General features: G+C 38.8%; 1 protein-coding gene across 2 annotated transcripts in view; it reads left to right on the top strand.

Annotated features, from left to right (window-relative positions):
* The window catches only part of ptpn20 (protein tyrosine phosphatase non-receptor type 20), a 53,913-nt gene extending 31,927 nt beyond the window's left edge, over positions 1 to 21,986 (top strand). The window contains exons 29-46 of one of the 2 annotated variants that reach the window (XM_062996166.1): positions 521 to 839; positions 938 to 1,108; positions 1,815 to 1,989; positions 3,105 to 3,315; positions 3,607 to 3,644; positions 5,229 to 5,297; positions 5,840 to 5,904; positions 7,257 to 7,418; positions 7,503 to 7,668; positions 8,308 to 8,393; positions 8,764 to 8,837; positions 10,389 to 10,540; positions 11,331 to 11,479; positions 12,451 to 12,541; positions 16,027 to 16,361; positions 18,195 to 18,410; positions 19,451 to 19,513; positions 19,869 to 21,986. In XM_062996166.1, the coding sequence (XP_062852236.1) occupies positions 521 to 839; positions 938 to 1,108; positions 1,815 to 1,989; positions 3,105 to 3,315; positions 3,607 to 3,644; positions 5,229 to 5,297; positions 5,840 to 5,904; positions 7,257 to 7,418; positions 7,503 to 7,668; positions 8,308 to 8,393; positions 8,764 to 8,837; positions 10,389 to 10,540; positions 11,331 to 11,479; positions 12,451 to 12,541; positions 16,027 to 16,361; positions 18,195 to 18,410; positions 19,451 to 19,513; positions 19,869 to 19,964 (2,638 nt within the window). In that variant the 3' untranslated portion in view covers positions 19,965 to 21,986. Of the gene's footprint in view, positions 1 to 520; positions 840 to 937; positions 1,109 to 1,814; positions 1,990 to 3,104; positions 3,316 to 3,606; positions 3,645 to 5,228; positions 5,298 to 5,589; positions 5,624 to 5,839; positions 5,905 to 7,256; positions 7,419 to 7,502; positions 7,669 to 8,307; positions 8,394 to 8,763; positions 8,838 to 10,388; positions 10,541 to 11,330; positions 11,480 to 12,450; positions 12,542 to 16,026; positions 16,362 to 18,194; positions 18,411 to 19,450; positions 19,514 to 19,868 lie in introns of those variants that run through there. The other variant, XM_062996167.1, reaches the window with a different exon arrangement.
* Positions 21,987 to 23,048: the final 1,062 nt, after the last annotated feature.

The following is a 23,048-nucleotide window of genomic DNA, read 5'->3' as shown; positions in this document are numbered from 1 at the left end:
AGGACAATTACTGGAACTACTGGTCTTGGTATGCTTCTCTGGGAAATTTTAAACAATCTGATCGAACGTTCGATTTTCCAGACTTTGTCCATTAAATGGAGGTCCGTTAAATCAAGGTTCCACTGTACAGTATATTTATGTGATTAACTCTGAGCAGATATGGTGTACCATATCAGTATATTTTATCCGGCCTTAAGACCAACACTCCTAATAGATAAGCTGTTCAGCCACCCCACCACCGTCCTCCAGACAAAGCCAATTATGTCTGTTCAGATGCCTGATTGACTGACAGCAATGATATCTGAACCCCATATATCTGCAGTAGTGGGTGCATTATACCACTGCTCCACCCAAGAGCCCTTTTAATATTAACTAGCCAAAAGGAAAAAAAATGAAGAAATAGAAGTAGATTTTTTGTATGCATACATTTCTACAGAGTTTTAACTGATTAAATTAAATTACGTATTATCCTCACCATATTACCTTAATATATTATCTTAATTAACACTTGTGCTTTCAGTGACCCGAATGAGGACTTAAGTGGGAGTAGAGCTTGCTTTATGGCTAATGGACTGACTGTCTTTACTGATGAGGAGTATTTGACCATCACCACCACTGCAGCCAGTCCTCCCAGTGGAAGCATTTCCTCTACTAGCACTCTGATCCCTCCTGCACATCTTCAACTACCTTCGTCACCTTCTCGTCCTGCCAGCCCAAGTCAGTCCCTTAAAAAAAACACACATTCACCCAATCTTTCAGCCCAGCTTACCCCGGCCTGCTCACTTACCACCAAAAACTGCTGGGATGATGAGGAGGAAGAAGATGAAGACCCCAGAAAGGTACAAGTCATGTTCTCATGTTATGCAAATATATTTTAAAAATTCTTTCAATGCTAAGGAATATGTGCTTAGACATATATTTTGATGCTTTTTTAAAGGATGTGTTGAAGGAGTTTGAGATGACAGTAACACTTACTAAATCCAGGAGTGGCAGTTTTGGGTTTACCATCACCAGAAGTAAACTGGACCTCTGCTTTTACATACAGGAAGTCCTGGATAATCCAGCCAAGGCGGATGGGCGGCTTAGAGCAGGAGACAGGCTGATCATGGTATTGGTTTATGTGTCACAGTTCAAGTGAATAAAGACACAAAAATATAAATAGTTATGGTTAATTAAATTATTTTAGTTAACAAAGTCACTAATTTAGGCTTACAATTAATTACCCAAATCAATCATTTTAATATTTTCTGTACTAATCAAAAATAAAAATGAAAAAAAAAGTTGTCATAATGTTCGTGTTTTACCACCTCTGTATCCTGGTCTGGGTTGCAGTGGTTATAGTTTCCTCAGAATCACTGGGCACAATGCAGTAACACAACTCAGACAGATTGATGGCACCTGCACAGCGATGAGAAAAGAGTGCAAATCAGGGTGTGTATCGCCGTACACAGTGCTGAGCTGCACTGCACTCGTCAAAGTGTAGGTGACAAAATGCATACAGCTGCTGCCCACGTGTCGGAGGGTTGTGAGTTAGCTACGTTCTACTCAATCAGAGCGGGGATCGGCATTGGTGGAGAGGAAGCATGATGCAATCGGGCAGTTGGACGTGCTAAACGGGAGATAAAGGGGAGAAAATGCATAAACAAAATAATAATAATAAAAAAAATAATATAATTACTAAAAATGATCAAGGCCATATTGCACTGTTTTATTACAATAGCCACTATGTATAACTGACTACATTTGTCATGCTTCATTGAGCTATTTGTTGCACTAGGTTAAAGATGTCTGATTAATTTGATTGTTAATTTCAGGTTAATGGTCATATTGTGACCAATGTGTCGGATGAAGTAGCCATGACTATTTTGAGAAACTCCCCAAAAAGACTTCACATGGTGCTAGGCAGAGCTGTACAGAACCTCCTTCCCCCTCCACCACCTGACAGCCTTCAAGACATCATCATATACAAGACCACATCTGGACAACTGGGTAAGACAATTCTTACAACTCTAGATAACTATACATTATTAGATCGTTTAGTGTTGCATAGCATTTATATGTCATAAATTAAAGACCTATGAAGTAAGGAGATAAAGAAAGGAACTCTCTTTCTCTGTCTTACAAACACACATAAGCCAAATATCCTATGGTTTCCCACCTAATATGCTGTTATAACAGCATGAAGTCCACAAGAGCTCTGAAGGTGAGATTTGGTACCATTACCAGCACATACTTTCACTTTTGTAAGTTGCAAGGTAGATCATCCTGGTGCCATCTTTTTTATTCCTGGTGCCATCCAATAGTGCATCCTGGTGCCATCGTTTTCATTGCTTCAGTATCCGTTCTGACACTGCTATACCTATTGTAGACATTTCCAACAGTGGACAAAGTTGAGCATAGGCATTTTGTCTGGCCTATCACTATGCACCTCCATTCCCAGAGAAATTCAATGTGTTGTCACACATTTCACCCATCTGGTGCCATCTTTTTTATTCCTGGTGCCATCCTACAGTGCAATATACATTCCTACAGTATCCAGTTCTGACACTGTTATGTATATTGTAGGCATTTCCAACAGTGGACAAAGTTGAGCTTAGGCATTTTGTCTGGCCTATTACTATACACATCCATACCCAGAGGAATTTAATGTGTTGTCACACATTTCACCCATCACCAAATTTAAATTATCTGCAATTTGAGCTACAGAAGTACCTCTGTTAATCCATACCAGATGCAATTGTCTTTGTTGTCCTTTGGCATCAATGGGTCTTGGCAGCCCAACACCTTGTCAGCACTTTGTTCTTTGTACCTTATTGGACCACTCCTAGTATGTACTTACCACCCTGCCCATGAGCACCCCTTACTTCTTTTGGATATACTTTCACCAGGTCATATGACCATGATAATCTGGCCATTATCACCATATCAAAGTCACTCAGGTCTGCTGCATTGAACACATGTACCCAACATTTAATATAACCTCGAACTCTGCTATGCTTGATTGTTTTGAAATTTATGTTGCTATTCACATTATGGCGTAGTCATAATGTTCTGTGTTATTGATGTATTTCCACCATTAAATGACACTTTTGTTTGTTTTGCAGGTATTAAGCTGTCAGGTGGCATCGGCAGCAGATGGCAGGGGATTTACGTTCAGGAGGTGGTGCCAAACTCTCCCGCCAGTGAAGAGGGCAGCATTCAGCCAAATGACAAAATTGTCTACATCAGTGGCAGGTGCACATTGGGAATGTCGCTTGAAGATGCTGTAAAGGCCTGTGAAAATTCTTCACGCAAAGTCAAACTGAAAGCCATGAGGTAAGACAGTGACCAGACCTTTATATAATGCAGCTTAAATGACCAAATACCTACAGCTAGACATTACAAAGTAGGGTTGGCGTTTACTACTTTTTCATTTATTTTAAGGTAATTATGTTGTTTTAGGTTAATTACTTCTTAACTTGAATAAATAATATTCGTTCTTGCAAGGTTTTAAGCTAAAACCTAAAACAACAATCAATGGGTTGGCCATATCCTTTCCTTCCCCCAATTCTTATTTGTTTTTGCTTATCTTGACTATTACTCTCTATTTTTTGTTCTTGTCCACAGGGATGATCAACCTGTCACCCCCAAAAGCAAATGGAATGGTATGTATCAAAATAATATGGTTTACATCCTTAATTCTTCCCCTAAACTCCGTAAACCTGTATGACCATATGGCTTTAATCTGTTTACCACTATATATTAGTCAGAATAGAGTAAAGAGTGTTGACTATAGAATTTCACCTTGCCCTCGGCTGCCAGGCTGCTGTTACTGTATAAAATCTGTATGGCCTCTCTGGCTGTGGGCACATAAGGCTACAGTAGGCTGAGTGTCATGGCTGACATGTTTTACTGTAGTCTGAAGTGACAGAAGTGAGACAGTGAGCTGCTCTGGTGGCTGCCACCGTGCAGCATGATTCACTGAACGCTTCACTGATCACAGCGACATTTTGAGTACACTGTCAGCTTAGATACGCTCACTTCACCTCAGTACTGTCTTATTTCTGATTTGATTAACAAGGTTTATTGGAATTATTAGATTTTGTTTATTTAATTTAAGTTTAAGCACAATGTAAAAAGAAACTGTAACAGGTTGGTAATGGGTAGTAACGTAATGATTAGTAGTTTTTCATGTCATTGTCGTCATGTAATTTTTCATGTTTGATGATAAAGGGTATGAAAGGACTATATGACTATACACTGATCAGCCATAACATTAACATGAACATAAACATTAACTGACTGTAGTCCATTTGTTTCTCTACATACTTTTAGGACCACTACAAAGTAGGTATTATTTAGGTGGTGGATCATTCTCAGCACTGCAGTGACACTGACATGGTGGTGGTGTGTTAGTGTGTGTTGTGCGGGTGTGAGTGGATCAGACACAGCAGCTCTGCTGGAGTTTTTAAATACCGTGTCCACTCACTGTCCACTCTATTAGACACTCCTCCGCTCATCTATTGCTGCTGTTTGAGTTGGTCATATTCAAGACCTTCATCAGTGGTCACAGGACGCTGCTCATGGGGCACTGTTGGCTGGATATTTTTGGTTGGTGGACTATTCTCAGTCCAGCAGTGACAGTGAGGTGTTTAAAAACTCCAGCAGCATTGCTGTTTTTTATCCACTCGTACCAGCACAACACACACTAACACACCACCACCATGTCAGTGTCACTGCAGTGCTGAGAATCCGCCACCACCTAAATAATACCTACTCTGTAGTGGTCCTGGGAGAGTCCTGACCATTGACGAACAGCACGAAAGGGGGCTAACAAAGCATGCAGAGAAACAGACGGACTACAGTCAGTAATTGTAGAACTACAATGTGTTTTATATGGTAAGTGGAGCTGATAAAATGGACAGAAGTAGAAACAAGGAGGTGGTTTTAATGTTATGGCTGATCAGTGTATAAAGGATTTAAGAAAATAATTGCACATTACACAGGGATGATCAACTTGTGACTCTCAAAAGCAAATTGAATGGTATGTATTAAAATAATATGGTTTGAACATAGTATGTCTATTCTGGCTTTGGCTGCCTGCAAGTGAGTAACAGGTGTGATGTTATTTCTAGCCTTCCTTATTAAAGGTATTTTCATACAATAACTGATAATATTAATAATAATTAAGTGCATTACAGTGCATTACATTTTATAATCACAATCACACATTTACAATTAATCTCCAGGTTTCTTTGATTGGAAAAAAGAAAAGAAGTTCCCCCCTCAGTCTGACGAGGACGCTGCTTGTGATGATGGTGAGTAATCAGTGGATGAAGGTTTCTGTGTATTTAGTCTCTTAGTAGCACTAGTTCCACGCTGACAGACACAGGCCGCCCGGACCAAAGGGCATGCAGTGCAAAATTAATTATTAGTGAGCGTTTTGGCCTCCTTAAACCATCAGGTGGCATTTTTGCTGTGCCTGATTGACGTGTCCTGGGTGATCCAGTGGACACCTGGGTTGCTGGGCGACAGCTAGCTGGGGGGTCTAGCAGTGCCTAAAAGGCAAGTGTTGCTCACCTTTCAGAGCATAGCACCAATCAGCACGTCTTCCTCAGGATGGCAGCAAAGAAGATAGGTAGCTGTGAGTGTTGAGTTGATTTAATATCGACTTCTTTTAAGACTTTTGGTTTTTAGATTAAAACTGTAGAATTCCTTTTGATGTTTTATGTTTTCTTTTAATCTCAGTTCATGAATCTGGTTTGTTTTTCTTGTTATGAGCAGGATTTGAAAGAATTTAGTTTGACACTGTCTTGGCCTTCACAGTCTGTCTCTGTTGCTTTGTCTCCTTTTTTTTTAGGTAAACTCATGGCTAAGAATGCTATGAAATTCAGCCCGGGCCTCTCTGTAAGCACACAGCAGGAGGTAACTCTTGTCATACTCTGTTTCTAAATGATGACACTGAATGGAGAGGGAGATGATTAGACTCGGGTTTCACTGTTAGCTGTCTTTGTCACAATTCTCTGGTCTTTATTCATGCATTAATATTTCACTGTACATGGAGTCTTCCTGCTGGATTAGAGGAATGGACCTTCTATTTTTATCTCTCTTTCTATTAGACTTTTAGTTAGTGGCAACTTTTCAATCTTCTATTTAATCTTCATTTACTGTATCTCTAGCATATGCATAAGATTTTTCTCCACAAACTGCATTACTGTGGTCATGGATTGTGTTGAGTCCAGCATCAACAAAGCAAGAATACACCCTAAACCTCAACTCTTGGACATTTGTCTACTTAAAAATAGGGCAAATTCAGAGCAGCCAATCTAAATGTTTTTTTAAGGTGGACGAGACCCACACAGGCAAAGAAAAAAATCCTCTCAGAGAGTAAGTGGATAGGTGGAGCTGAGAATTAAGATCAAGATCCCCAGAACACATATTGCCAGCTGTGACCAAAATCTATTGACAATTGAAGTTTAATTGTGGAACCTCAGTAATACCCATCCTAAGCCCTTTACTTTTAAACTGTTTGTGGTATTAGGTCATGAATTAGAAATCGGCATTGTTAGCACAGTGGTTAAGATATTTAACTACGGATTGGAGGGTCAGGGGCGGCATGGTGGCTTAGTGGGTAGCACTGTCACCTCACAACAAGAAGGTCCTGGGTTCAATCCCCAGGCGGGGCGGTCCGGGTCCTTTCTGTGCATGTTAATTGTGTGTGTGTGTGTGTGTGTGTGTGTGTGTGTGTGTGTGTGTGTGTGTGTGTGTCCTGCGATGGACTGGCGTCCCGTCCAGGGTGTTACTGTGTGCCTTGCGCCCATTGAAAAACTGGGATAGGCTCCAGCACCCCACCTGTAGGTAATGCGCCCTGCCACAAAACAAAAATGGCAGAGGAACGGTTTGAGGAGCACACCAACGAGTTTGAGGTGTTGACTTGGCCTCCAAATTCCCCAGATCTCAATCCAATCAAGCATCTGTGGGATGTGCTGGACAAACAAGTCCGAGTTTGTCCTTACAGGAGTTATAGGATCTGCTGCTCACATCTTGGTGCCAGATACCACAGCACACCTTCAGGGGTCTAGTGGAGTCCATGCCTCGACGGGACAGGGTTGTTTTGGCAGAAAAAGGGGGACCAACACAATATTAGGAGGGTGGTCATAATGTTATGCTTGATTGGTGGATTATGTATAAATGTCAGGTCAGTGCAGGTCTACATGCTAAATGTTGCCCGCAACGGTTCAAGTTTTGTTTAGTTCAGTTTGATTTCTGTATTTCAGAGCTGTGTTCTTCAGGTAGAGTTCAATAAACCAGAAAGAGGTGGGCTGGGTTTTTCACTGGTGGGTGGAGTCAGTGGCAAAAACCTTCAAATAAAGGACATCTGCTGTGGAGGCATGGCCGAGCAGGACGGCCGTCTTCGTGTCGGAGACATCCTCTTAGAGGTGATACATCCCTGATAGAGACCAGACTAAATGGCCCGCCCCCTTTTCAATGTGTGCCAACTAATCATTGTCAAAACTGTGTAGGTGAATGGAGTGATCGTGTCGGGATTAAAGCACACTCAGGTGGTGGATATTCTGCGGAAAGCAGAGGGTACAGTCCAGCTAACTGTATACAGAGACATTTCACCCACAACTACCTGCACTGGCTCCATGTTTTACAACGAGCCTCCTCAGCAGCTCAGCACACAAGGTCAGCTATACAAACATACAGTCTAAACGTTGTGGCCTGGAGTATGATTGACTTCTCTTCTAGTGACTTCTCTGTGCTCATTTATGAATAGTTCATGAAACAGCTGTGGTTATCTTCAAGGTCTTTGAGGCTGTCATGCAATACAAGTCTTTGCTCCCAAATCTGCACCAAACTTTGGAGATTGTTACCTGATCAAATAGTCCATATAACTGCCCTAGGTTTTAAAAAAGGATGTCCTGACCTATGGTCAGGTGTCAATATACTTTCAGCCATATAATGTAAAGCGCAACAAGAACATAGTAGGCCATGGCACAATGGTAAATGTCCTTATAGAATTTTCTACACCACAAAATGAATAACCTAGGGAAGACATTCAACAGACATAGTTGGCTGTGTCTGAGGGAGTAAGAGTTTACAGGGTTTCAATGCAGCTGCAAGAATACAACCTCTGCTCTTTGTGAGACTGTGAATAGCAAGTAAAGGACTGTCCTGACATACAGTTTGCTTAGAAGTATATGTAAACCTTTGATTTTAACTGTAGGTACAGAAATATTATAAGCAGTTAACATATCTAAAACGTTAAACTAACAGTTGAAAACCTTACTGGTCATGTTTGATTAAGTGTTATTTCTGTGGCAGGAGCTACGCCAGAGCCACAGGTGAAAGAGGATCCTGTGTCTTTTCACTCATTGGGGTGTTATGGGATAAGGATGGAATCCAATCAGGTACATTAAACAGCCCTACTTTTAAAGCTTGGTTATTAAAAATAAGGGAGTATTTTATTATTTATTGTATGGATAATATTAGGAAACTAACAAATCATACCTGATGTGCTGCAGTCGGTAATTGTAAACATACAAAGTGCACCCATATGGTAGCTGTACCAAATTAATGGTCAGTAAGTTCACCCACTGTAGGTTCCAGAAGAATGTTCAAGTTTTGGGCCCTCATTTTAGGAAAATCTAAAATAATATGTTTTACTCAATATGTCTGCTTCATATTGGCAATGCTTATCCTTGCAGTAGTCTTTAAAAAACCTTAACTGTTTACCTGTGTATTGACTCACCGTTCATCTGTCTTTATATTGCATTTTAGGATAGTGGAAGCTGTTCACCCACATTTCAGGGTTGTTGTCCATCTCTGGTTGTCACAGATATGCTACAGAAAAAGTAAGCCATTTTTAATGATCATGTTTTCAATGTTTTTTTCATACTATAAGCTTTTTCATAATAATTATATTTAAATGAGATGTTTTGCAGGAGTTCCTCAAAGTAATAATATTTATAATAGGAATTTCCCCATCTTCTTTAATAATATGATTAAATAAGGCTTAACATTATAATTTAATAACTTAACTAATAATCCATCAGTTCCACTGTTGGTGAGAAGAAACTAGTATTTAAATACTTACAATATATTTTGTTATGTTTATACAGTGGTACCTTGTAACCCCCTCAACACACAAACTCAACACCCTTCATTATGAAATGTGTACCCTTAAACTCAATGTTTACCTTAAACTCAACGTGCGTGTGTGACTGTTGCATTCGTGTGGAATAACCGTCAAGCTCCACATGTATCTGTGTTCATCTGGATTTTCCTCCCTGTTTCACCTTTAAACTTGTGTTATAGCTCGCGGTGCTGAGAATCAGCTTTTCTGAGAGATTCTAATATGCTTATTGTTAAAAAAAGGCTTAATGTGACTTAATGTATTAAAAGAACGAAATACAAACACTAAAACTCTCCTAATTATTACTGCTCATAAGTTCTCTCCACTAATTAAGAAGCATTTGAAAACAATGAAGAAGTAAAGGTAAAGAGCTTTGTTGTACGTTTATATAAATTTTTAACTGTTTTTCGATTGTATTTCAGTGTTTTTATATAATTTTTGTGTTATTTTCAGAGTAAAAGTGTCAAAAACAACCCCATTATTTTACATTAGCCTAAAATATATGCAGTTCCACAGGACCATGGAACCCATTAACAGGCTTTCCATACATCCTTATGGGAAATCCTGCTGGCATCCTGCTGCACTGTCAAATGCTTAGAGTTTTGCTATAGTTCTGTAGCTGTACATGTTTAAGTTATGTCCAGTACTTTTGTTTTTGCTAACTTTACTAAGCCTCTACAAGATTGTATGTAGTTTATTGTCAGATAAACTGTAAAGTACCATACAGAAGTAAGTCTTAGGCTGTATGTGCATTGGTTGAGTATACAGTTATGGTATACAAATATGTATACAGTTCTGTATGCAAACTTTAACAAAAGGAAAAACTTGTAACAGTTAGCTGTCATGCTAAATTACAGACATCAAGGAATGAATATAAGTCACATTTGAACATAATTCTACACAATGTTTCCGTAATTCAATTTAAAAAAAATGAACACAAAGAAAAAGTCTATAGATTACATTTATTAAAGTGTGTAAACATTTTGGCCCTATCTGTAGTATTATACCATTTAACTACTAAAGATTGCTTAATGGCATAGCTGTATTTTTAGTTGCTGTGAATACTACCGAACACAAGAGGGCATTAAAGAGTTAAGAATGAAAGCTATTGCTAGTGCAGGTTCGAATGTAAACAGCACATTTTGTGGTCCAAGTAGCAGCTTTTTGTACCTTTTACTTAAAATTGCTAAAAAAAAAAAAATCGCTTTATATGATAACATCAGTTATATGATCAAGATCTTAGCTAATACATGTTTCATATTCTCTCTAGAACAGACACACAAAAACAGCATCTAGAAAATCCCACCTCAAACACAGAAAAAAGCTACTCAGATGACTGGAGCAGTGATGATGATGACGATGATGATGATAATGATGATGATACATCTCAGTCTTCCCCTATAGAAACAATGCCCCCCACAGGTAAATATGGTACATATTATACAAGACTTGTGTTCAGCTATCAGGTTATTAGGAACACCAAACTGCATGTCTTCTTATCGGTTGTTGTGCACAATGTGTCACCACCGTGGACCATCTCTGACCAGATATAATTTGGCCAATTCTGAGCACAGCAATACCACTGATATGGTTGTGTTGTAGTGATGTTTTTCTTACAGTAATAAACACACTTTTTTCCACGTCAGTGTTGAAAATTGTTTAGAAACTCAAAATATCCAGCCAACAGCATCTTGTGATTAGAAACTGAGATTGATAAAGAGTTAAGGAAGGGTGATAAAAAGTTAGAGAAGGGTGATGAAGAGTTAGAGAAGGGTTAACCCTCACTGCACATAAAGAAATGATCTCTAGTTTCTACCTTCGCTTCTTCAAGGTGGTCCAAGAAGACATATGTATCTGATAAAGTGTCAAGGAAGCATGCAGTGTTTGGGGGGGGAAAGCAACACTGCTGCACCTAAAACACTTGTACAAACACAACAACAAAGCCTATTCATTCCATAAGTTCCAAGTACTTAACTGAAATAATAGTCAATATATGTCTATTTTATATGCATGATGAATTCTGAGATGAACTATTAAGAGGACTGGGTTTGTGGACTATGTGAAAGCCTATACTTTTAAGACATACATGTTTAGTTTACTGATTTTAACTGTTATATAGACCCAGTTAGGATATAGATCTTAACTATTATACAGATTTTTATTAAAATATTCTATGGGATAAAATCCTAAATGTGCATATGCTAAATTTTAGGTCAGCCTATTGTGTCGGAGGAAGAACTGGCCAGACTTTCCCTGATCAGTCCACCAAGCAATGGCCAGTACTCTGGGTCCAAACTCAAAGCCCTTATACAGAATCTTCAGGATCAGCTGGATCAGCAGGAACTTGTAAAAGAGTTTACGGTATGTCTTTTACATTTGATATGCAAATTAAGAATAATAATATTCAGAAAAATATTGTCCCATTTCACATTCTAAACTTAGTTATTTACTACCTTCACCAGTAACAGCACAGCTTTGTGGCAGTCACATAAAGTGATTTAAAAAGATTTGCATTTGCCTAACGTTTGGTACAAAAGTAATGTTACCAAAAAAAAGTCATATATAAAAGATCCAACATAAATTAAGATGAAAATAGTGGAAAAGCATAATTAAAGGAGCATGGGTAATTTTCATCCTTGACATGAATGGCCAACTACAGGGTTGCCAGGTTCGGACTTTTTCAGCCAAATTCATTTATGTGAGGATACTTTCTTTATTTGTATTATTCATTTATTTATTTAATGTTGGATTTGTTTTAAAATTTCATTTCAGTTTTTTTTACACAATAAGCATTATTTGGCATAGTTTGTACCTACCTCAGAAATAAAAGGGCATTCATTACTAAGATAAATAAAAGATAAGCACAAATACAGTATTTCTTTTTTTTTTAAGAGAAATATAACAGTATCGTGACATGTATCACATCGTGGATAGATAGATAGATAGATAGATAGATAGATAGATAGATAGATAGATAGATAGATAGATAGATAGATAGATAGATAGATAGATAGATAGATAGATAGATAGATAGAGTAGCTAGCTAGCTAGCTAGCTTTATTTATCCCAGAGGGAAAGTCAAGTATTACAACAGCTCAAGGTACAATAGCAAAACGTATTAAGTAAATAAAAGTTAAAAGCTATTAATTAAATAGGCTTAAGGTGCATAATAAATAATAAGTAAGCATTGCAGTACAATGTTGGTAGAAAGTACAATGTTGGTAGAATGTATTGTTAGTGTATTGTTAGTGTATTCATTCATTCATTCAAAAATATATTTTTTTATTTGGATAATGTAAGAGACAGAATATGTATTTTTACTTTTATTGCAGGCTTTGGGACATATGGTGCCCTCTGACAACTGCTTGGTTGGAAAAGCACCAGAGAACAGAGAGAAGAACCGATACAGAGAAATCCTGCCCTGTAAGCTCTGATACAATGTCTAGTGATGGTATTGTACAGTATATATCATTAATATTTAATGCTGACAACATAATGGCCAAATCACATAACCAAATAATTGACTTGACAAAATCACAGTTACCAACACAAGGGTGAGATTTATTTAACTTTAATTCTAATTGTAAATTATGAGCTTGTATCAGCTTTAAAACACCTCTGATAATTAAGAATTTGATGTGTAAAATATTAATGCATATTAACACAGACTAATGAAAAAATAGAAACATCTGCCTAATATGCTGTCAAAACAGCTGTGACAAGCAGAGACATGAAGTCCTCATGAAACAGTCTGGAAGAATTTTGTTGTATCTGGTACCAGGACATTATCAGCAGGTCCTTTAACCTCTGTATAACCGTGTTGAAAATCATGACAGCAAATATAACATGGACAAACTGCATCACCAAAGAGGAACAGTGGTCACAAGTTTAAGGCCAATAAGTAGGAATGAACAGGCAGGTCACTGAATAGTTACAGAATGTATTAAAAATAAACTCACAATTAACTAAGCCCTTCTGTAACCCCAAACCTGTACATTATCAGCTTTAAAAAGCTAATATCTAAGAGGGGGCTGCCGCTTTAAAGTCTTTTGTGTTATAGACCAGTGTCAGATGCATAACGGTGTAAGAAACACACATTGTAGTCATATAACAACACTTTTCTTAATGATGATGTCAAACACACAGTTATACAGTTTTAAGCATAACTAAACCTTTATGGGACGTTTTGGCGGGTAAAAAATGCTTAATAATTCATAATTCAGAGAAGGATTAAAGCTTTTCTGGAGGTATTAAGTGACTTTGTTCACTCCCTGTATGTTCATCCAGCTATAGTTATAGTGATTCTTCATATCAGTAAAAAAAAAAAAAACTATATGCTTAATCCTGTTAACCATAAAACACACATAAGGGCTGAAAAGGGGCTTTTATTTCTAAGAAGCAGGGAACTGAATCGTGGCTGTGTATATTTTTGTCAGTTAACAGTGAAAACCACTGGTTTGCATGAGCCTGTAATTAAATGAAATGTAGCCAATTCAGAATGGCTTACTGCCGGGTATCCCACCATTTAAAGGGTATCGCTTTACACTACAACTGTGAATGTGTGTGTGTGTGTGTGTGTCCCTATGAGTGATTGTTCACATGCACTCCTTTATTGTGGTTTTACAGCTCTGCTTGGTTAGCCTTTCACACAGCAGCCTTTGTTCTCAGATTTGCACCCTCTCAGTTCTTTGGGTTGAGAGAAGACGTACCTTAAAAAAATCACAACATAGTCTAATGTATCATTTCACTGTTATAGAAAACAGCCTGACAGATATCTGAACCTCTGAGTTGGTACTACATGTGTACTAAAGGGCAACGGGAGCCACCGAGGAACACACGGGGGGTGTTTGTGTTGAAAGCTAGGCAGCAGGGCACAATACAGTGTTTCTTGTGCTGGCAGGAGGCAGACTGGCCCTCGCCTGCCCTCGAGTGTTTGTTTATTATCATGGCTGCTTAGTGGGCTTCTGTTCCCCGAATAAAGCACCCAAGATTGCAAAGTGTGAGGCCCCCGGGACTTAACCGCTGTTTGTGCTGGAAACAGTTCAAGGGCTTGTACAAGAAGCCTAATGCCACCCATTGTGAGGATGGCTCTGCATGCTGCATGCATTTACCTACTCTCAGAGTGCTCCACTTCCCCCTGCATAGCCCTTTCCTTTGTTTTCTCTCTTTCACCCTTTTTCTTGAACCCACTTCCTCTCCATGGCTGTTGAACATGTTTTTACAGGCAGGCCTCTTGTAGAGTGGTACGTGTAGGTCAGCAAGCTAGCAGGCATGTATAGTGAAAACCTCACCACCACCACCCCCTACAGAGACACCTCAACTAGGTTTCCCGCATTCCCACAAACATGGCTGCGTCATCCAACACAGCGACCATGGGAATAGTCTTAAACATTTCTCTTCATGCAGTCACTTCTCAACGAGCCCCTGTGCACACGTCTGGCCTGTAATCCTGCATGCATGGCCAGCATCTATCTAGTTTTATTTATTTGTGCTTATTTATTGTACAGTGGGGGAATCTGTTCATTGCTTTGCTACATTGTTTCATTTTTTCAAAGTCAGTTACTATCATTTTAGCCACTTATCATGCTTTGTTTAAAGGGATATCAATTCTTTTTCAATTTTCTTGGGATTTTGGTTTAACAACACCTTTTTAGCATTGAGGGAGTGTAAAAGGTTCTTTTATGCATTGGTCATTAACTGATGTCGATCCATCAGAAAGGGAGTAGTCAGCTAAGAATCTGCTGAAAGACTTGTCTTGTATTTATACAAAGTATGTTGAAATATTAGCACTTGGCAACCCGGATACATATTAACTGTGAGTTGATTTGGGTAACTTTAGACATCTGTTATTAAGTCTGTGCAGTGTAAAACCAACATGCAAGATTTTGAGACTGTGTGTCCATTACAGAGGACAATATACACAAAGTATTTGGACACCCGACCATGAGCTTGTTGGACAACCCAATTCAAAAACAAATGGTATTAAAATAGAGTGACCTCTATGTGATCTTTTCAGCTATATCAAAAGCCATTTTTCTGAGAATTAACCAACGTTGTGTTTGAAATGGATGTCAGTTTCAATACCTAACCTAAATTCAAAGATGTCAGCAGCTAAAGGAAACATTATTGCTGCTGGTGATGGATGAATGGATGGATGAATGGATATAGGACTGATTGACTGGATGGATGGATGGCTGACTGAATAGATGGATTGATAGAAGACTGGATGGATGGACGGATGGATGGCTGAATGGATGGATGGATGGATGGATGGATGGCTGAATGGATGGATGGATTGATAGAAGACTTGATGGCTGACTGGATGGTTGGATGGATGGCCGACTGAATAGATGGAGGAATGGCTAACTGAATGGATGGATTGATGGATGGATGGATGGATGGATGGCTGACTGAATGGATGGATGGATTGATAGAAGACTTGATGGCTGACTGGATGGATGGATGGATGGATGGACAGATGGATGGATGGCTGAATGGATGGATTGATAGAAGACTTGATGGCTGACTGGATGGATGGATGGATGGATGGACGGACGGATAGATGGATGGATGGATGGCCGACTGAATGGATAGAGGAATGGCTAACTGAATGGATGGATGGATGGATGGATGGATGGATGGCTGACTGAATGGATGGATGGATGGATGGCTGAATGGATGGATGGATTGATAGAAGACTTGATGGCTGACTGGATGGATGGATGGATGGATGGCTGAATGGATAGATTAATTAAAAGAAGACTTGATGGCTGACTGGATAGATGCATGTATGGATGGATGGATGGATGGATGGCTGACTGAATGGATGGATGGATGGTTGGTTGGATGGATGGATGGTCTCTTACATTTGAATGACCTAATTTGGTTAAATTTTTTTTCAAACACAGATGATAAGACACGGGTTCCTGTGGGAGAGAAACAGGACTACATCAATGCCAGCTACATCCGGATGAAGGTGGGCCAAGAGGAGTTTTTCTACATCTCGACTCAGGGCCCGCTGCCCAACACTCAGGACTGCTTCTGGCAGATGATTTGGGAGAACAAGTCTGATGTTATTGCCATGATGACCCGTGAAGTAGAGCATGGCAGGGTCAAATGCTACAAGTACTGGCCTGACAAGCTCAATATTCCCATAGAGACAAGCCACTACCAGCTAATCCTGGACAACTACCAAATACAGGACTACTTCCACATCAGGGTCATCAAGATGGTAGAGAAAGAGGTGCGAGGTAGATTACATGTGTTGCTTATTTCCAATGTTTTCACTGATTATTATTGTGTTTGTAAAACACTTATTGTTCCAAAATAAGCTGGTGAATTAGTTACAGCTAAGCAAACTTTAAGAGAGCATTGAGGAGAAAACTGAGAATCAGTTCAAAAATAACATTCTCAATGCAAGATTGCAAAATATTTAGTCTTCTACTATCTACTGTTCATAATATTGTGAAAAGATTCAGGGAATCTGGAGAGCTCTCAGTTCATATATGACAAAGCTAGAAACCACTGTTGAATGTGCATGATCTTTGAGCTCTCAGACGGCACTGCATGAGAAACTGTCGTGCTACCGTGATTAATATAGCCACATGGGCTCAGGAGTACTTCAGAAAACCATTGTCACTAAACACAGTACGCCGTTCCAACATGAAACTCTGTTAGACTAAGAGAAAGCCTTACATCAATCCTACACAGTTATGCCTCAGAGTCCTCTGGGCCCGATCTCTTCTCAGATGGTCTAAAAGACAGTGGAAACTATGATTGGATGAGTCCACAGTTCAGCTTGTTTTTAGGAAAAATAGACTTCTGCCTGTGCCAAAGATGTAAAGGTGCCTGCCAAAGCAGATGAAGTGTTAAGTGTGTGTGTATATGTGTGGCAGGCACTCATCTAAATGTTTGGTTTTTATTTTATTTAGGAAAGATTTTGCAAGGTAGTAAAATTAGGTAAGATATTAGAGGCATTCTTTTTATGGTTTGTGGAGTAAAAGTGGGAGTAAGTAGTTGCAACAGTGTTGCATGCCGCTTCCCCCACTTTTGTATTTGCTTTGCTTTATGAGTATCATTTTTCTGTTTGTTTACTTGATGAAAAGAATAAACACATTTAATATTTGAGGAAAAATATGGTGCATAAAAAATTATGGAACTCAGGGCCATAACACATAGTCTACTAGAAAAATTCTGCTGATACCATATGCTTACATACACTGATAAGCCATAACATTAAAACCACCTCCTTGTTTCTACAATTACTGTCCATTTTATCAGCTCCACTTACCATATAGAAGCACTTTGTAGTTCTACAATTACTGACTGTAGTCCATCTATTTCTCTACATACTTTTTAGCCTGCTTTCACCCTGTTCTTCAATGGTCAGGACCCCCACAGGACCACCACAGAGCAGATGGTGGTGGTGTGTGTTATGCTGGTATGAGTAGATCAGACACAGCAGTGCTGCTGGAGTTTTTAAATACTGTGTCCACTCACTGTCCACTCTATTAGACACTCCTACCTAGTTGGTCCACCTTGTAGATGTAAAGTCGAAGACGATCGCTCATCTATTGCTGCTGTTTGAGTTGGTCATCTTCTAGACCTTCATCAGTGGTCACAAGACGATGTTGGCTGGATATTTTTGGTTGGTGGACTATTCTCAGTCCAACAGTGACAGTGAGGTGTTTAAAAACTCCATCAGCACTGCTGTGTCTTATCCACTCATACCAGCACAACACACACTAACACACCACCACCATGTCATTGTCACTGCTGTGCTGAGACTCACCCACTACCCAAATAATACCTACTCTGTAGTGGTCCTGGGAGAGTCCTGACCATTGAAGAACAGCATGAAATGGGGGCTAACAAAGCATGCAGAGAAACAGATAGACTACAGTCAGTAATTGTAGAACTACAAAGTGCTTCTATATGGTAAGTGGAGCTGATAAAATGGACAGTGAGTGTAGAAACAAGGAGGTGGTTTTAATGTTATGGCTGATCAGTGTATATGAATAACGTGTTTAAGTTGGGCAAAAGAACTAATCTCACAATGTCCTGTGTGTGACCTCAGACTGGAACCACACACTTTGTGAACCACCTGAAGTTTACAACATGGCCGGACCACAGCACACCTCACTCTGGTGAGCAGCTGGTGCGCTTTATCCGCTATATGCGTTCAGTGCATTCCAAAGGGCCCATCACGGTGCACTGCAGCGCGGGCATCGGCAGGTCTGGTGTCCTTATCTGCATTGACGTCATCCTCCGCCTCATAGAACAAGATCTCACTGTGAGTATGTAAATAAAGCAAATTGTGTTTATATACAGTATATAAGTGAACATTTTGTCCTTAAAGGTAATATGTTAGAAGCAGGAACAATGGGCAAGCATAAGGATTTGAGCGAGTTTGACAAGGGCCAAATTGTGATGGCTAGACGACTGGGTCAGAGCATCTTCAAAATTGCAGCTCTTATGGGGTGTTCCCGGTCTGCAGTGGTCAGTATCTATCAAAAGTGGTCCAAGGAAGGAACAGTGGTAAACCGGCGACAGGGTCATGGGCGGCCAAGAACCATTGATGCACATGGGGAGCGAAGGCTGGCCCGTGTGGTCCGATCCAACAGACGAGCTACTGTAGCTCAAAATGCTGAAGAAGTTAATGCTGGTTCTGATAGAAAGGTGTCAGAGTACACAGTGCATCACTGTTTATTGGGTATGGGGCTGCATAGCCGCAGACCAGTCAGGGTGCCCATGCTGACCCCTGTCCACAGCCGAAAGCACCAACAATGGGCATGTGAGCATCGGAACTGGACCACAGAGCAATGTAAGAAAGTGGCCTGGTCTGATGAATCACGTTTTCTTTTACATCACATTACCTAAGCATTGTTGTAGACCACGTACATCTTTTTGTGTAACATCATACTCCCCTTGTTAGTTCTGTTTTACACAAAGCAAAAGTGTGGGTTTTCTTCTCAATCTTAGCTAGAGACTACACATGTATTTCCATGGGTGTAGTCTAATTAGCCCAATTTGTAGAGAAAACATAGCAATCATAAACTACAGTTAATTAGAAAATTAAGAGGTCATGCCACAAAGTTAAAGTATATAATAAAACCTTTTTACATCAACAATAAACTCGGAGTGTAAATGCGTTTTCCAGTTATTCAGCCTCAGAAAAAATGTACAAATAAGTGGCAAATTGTTTGTAATATCCTAGGTCTTAGTGTTTTTTAGTCTGCAGTTTGTGCAGTTTTTAGAATGAGTTCAGTATAAGTTTATTTTCTTTTTAATCTGCTTTTAAAACGCATAACCCACCTGCATGTGCTTCCTCAGATTAATGTGAGTGAGATTGTCAGGCAGATGCGGTTCCAGCGGCATGGGATGATTCAGACCAAGGTCAGTAAGCCAACAAGGATGAAATGTTTTACCTGTCAAACAAGCTATAAAATGAAATGTATGAAATCACAGAGAGGATTATTTTGGACCCCTCGCTCCTCGCTAATTAGAGAGCTTGCAGTACCAAACCTGCCAGATTCCAATCTGTCCCTGATAACTATTAACGTATCATCTCAGATCTAAACAGTCTTTAATTACACGTATAAATAGAATGTCTCCTAGTATTATAAAGGCTGTATGTTTTCTTTTGTCTCTTAATATATGATTTACTGACACTGATATGAAAATTGCCCAGGCAGGGTTTTATTAATGAGACTGAGTTCATGCACTTACCATTTGGTCTTTTTGCTTCCAGGAACAGTACGTCTTCTGTTACAAAGTGTGGCTAGACGTGTTACAGAGCATCTCGCTTTTTCATGGCAACCAGTGGCAATCAGAAACCCCCTTGTGAACGAGCTAGGGCTTTTTTTTTCACCTTAAGTTATTCCACAGTTTCCGTGAGGCGGCAGCTCACGTCTGGTTGAATGGTGTTGAAACGTTGCTGTGTGAGTTATACGACGTTAATCACGTGCACTGAGTTTAACTTTCAGTGGTGTTCTAATCATTTAGTATTACATATACAGCGCAGGAAGCAGGCTAGACGTTTTCATCAACTGTGTTATGACCTTGTATGATACGATTTATATCTTAATATAGTGCGTATGAGTCGGAGCACAGATTTTAGAGTCAGTTAAATGCAGAAATTGTTCTTAAATATGTCATTTAATGATTGTTACTGTCATTATTTGTACTATTATTATTTACACAAACAAGGCAGTGCAAAATTATAAATCAAGACGCCTGAAAAATCTGGATATACTACATAGTTGGAAGTATGTGGACAACCGTTCCAATAAGCGATTCCAATCAGGCTATTTTTAAAACACCCATTCAAGCATACACACATTTATTTTCCATAAACAAGCATCAGCTCTAGAATGTGTCATACCAAGACTAGATTTGTTTAACATGCACCGTTGCAGGATGCTCCATTTCCAACAAGTTTAGCTTGTTAAACCTCTGCCTTGATTTGCTTCTGTTATCTCTTATTGTGAACAATACAACACAGTCCCAAACAGTAGGCCACAATCCCTCACAGACCAACCAGGACTACTGAGTGCTAAAATGCTTAGTGTGTAATAATTCCCTACTCCTTATTGCAACACTCACTACTGAATTTCAGACTACCTCTAAAAACAATGACAGCACAAGACTGGCTCTTTCGGAGCAGCCATGCACAACCCTAACATACACAATAAACATGCACAATAGTAAAGGTTTACTAGAGAAGTGTAAAATACATACCACTCGATTATGGCATATGGAATGTGGTTTTTTTTCCAAACATTGATCAATCAGCCAAGTAAAGTGTTATGTTACAATAGATTTTTTTTTTAATCTGCAATCGGATACAAAATCATCCGTCAGCCAATTTGGCTGTGAAGAAATCAGAATTGCAACTTAGTGACAGTAGTGTAGAAATGTCCATTCCTGTTATAGCATTTAGTTCCACTTTAATGCTGCACAGAACAAGAAAAGGTTTACAGTTAAGTTATGTGTAAAAGAGCCAGACAGCCCTATCAAGGCCTTATCAGCGCACGTAAACATTGCTAATGTACTTGTGGCTAAATGGCTAAAATGTGAAGCCACACAGTCCTTTTCCAAAACAGAAATGTAAAAAATGTAGCCTGTAAAGAATTAATCTGCTCCAAATTAATGACATTGGTCTTGAAACTGATGTTTTATAAGCACATTTGTTAATCATCCAGAATAACCATCTTTCTGACACTATATGGACTTAATCGTTGAGTAAAGTGCCTTTTCATTTCTCCTGTTAAGCATCTAGTACATGTATAGTCTAGTATAAACTAATGTGGCTGGAGGCTGCCAACAGACAGAAAGCAAAAACACACATAAAAACCCAAAGAAACAGATGAACATATGAGATTAGCAACAAGAGCCTTCTTAGAGTTACTTTTAGCTTTTCAGTCCTTAGCAGTGGACATTTATTCACTTTTAGAACTAAAGTTTAGTCAAAGAATACACCTGTTTTCAAAAACCATTTAAATAAATACATGTATGTAGGCAACCAATATTCATTTTATTACTATTACTATTACATGTCTAATGTTTTGTTTTATTTAGCTCAGATTCTAACTTTATATTAACCTACACCAACATTTTTATTCAAGTAAACAGTTCACCCTGTTTACTTAAGTAATCATTGTTTGAAAAAGATATATAGATAAGGTGGGGTGTAAAATCTACAGTATTTACATGCTGTTATGTTAAATATGTAAACATGTGCTATGCTGTTTTTGTTGTATTGCTATGATTGTACAATTTCCAGTGTGTAAGGATGTGCTGCTATTATTACTTGATATATGCTAAAATGTCCTAGAGATGTTTCAAAATCTTATTAGCATTATACTTACTGAGTCATTTTTGCTAATAAAAAATTGAAAAAAAAATTGTATGTGCAAAATGTAAGTGATTCTGCTTTTTAGAACGTTTATCAACCCTTCCTAACTACCCAACTTTCTGCATTAATTTCTCCCAAACTGTTGTTCTCATCCAGATAATCATAATAACAGACAAAATAATTCTAACCAAACTAACAACAGACAAATGATTGTATTTGTCAGGTGTTAAATAATAACCCTGATTTACATGTACAGGACAAACCCCAAATCAGAAAAAGTTGGGACAGCATGGAAAATGCAAATAGTTAAAAAACACTGAGTTTCTCACATTTACTTTGACTTTTATTTGATTGCAGACAGGATGAACCTGAGATATTTCATGTTTTGTCTGCTCAACTTCATTTGATTTATTAATAAACATTCATTCCTGCATTTCAGGCCTGCAACACAAGTTGGGACAGTAAAGCATTTACCACTTTACAATGTTGCCATTTCTCTTCTCCACTCGTTTTGGCACTGAGGAGACCAAGCAATTTAGTTTATCAGGTTTTATTTTGTCCCATTCTTCCTGCAAACACGTCTTAAGATGTGCAACAGTACAGGGTCGTCGTTGTCGCATTTCTCGTTTCAAAATCCTCTGTTCATCTTTGCTCATCAAAGACTCAGCCTTTTCTGGATGCTGGTTTTGTACCAAACCATGATTACAATCACCTGTTGACATCATCTGTTTAGAATCACATCATTATTTAGTTTTTTCACCTCATTACTAGCTGTAAATTGCCCCCGTCCCAACTTTTTTTGGAATGTGTTACAGGCCTAAAATGCAGGAATAAAGGTTTATTAATAAATGAAATAAAGTTGAGCAGACAAAACATGCAATATCTCAGGTTCATCCTGTCTGCAATCACATAAAAGTCAAAGTAAATGTAAGGAAAACTGCATTTTGATTTTATTTGCATTTTCCATACTGTCCCAACTTTTTCTGATTTGGGGTTGTTTTTGTCATGTGTTTATTGATGACTTGGATTTACATGTAGAGTCCAAACCCAAAGTAACATAAATCATTTAAAACT

The sequence above is a fragment of the Trichomycterus rosablanca genome, chromosome 5 (assembly GCF_030014385.1).
Source record: "Trichomycterus rosablanca isolate fTriRos1 chromosome 5, fTriRos1.hap1, whole genome shotgun sequence".
NCBI classification, from domain to species: Eukaryota; Metazoa; Chordata; class Actinopteri; order Siluriformes; family Trichomycteridae; genus Trichomycterus; species Trichomycterus rosablanca.
Note: the sequence above shows the minus strand (reverse complement) of the source record. Positions and strands in the feature narration are given on the sequence as shown.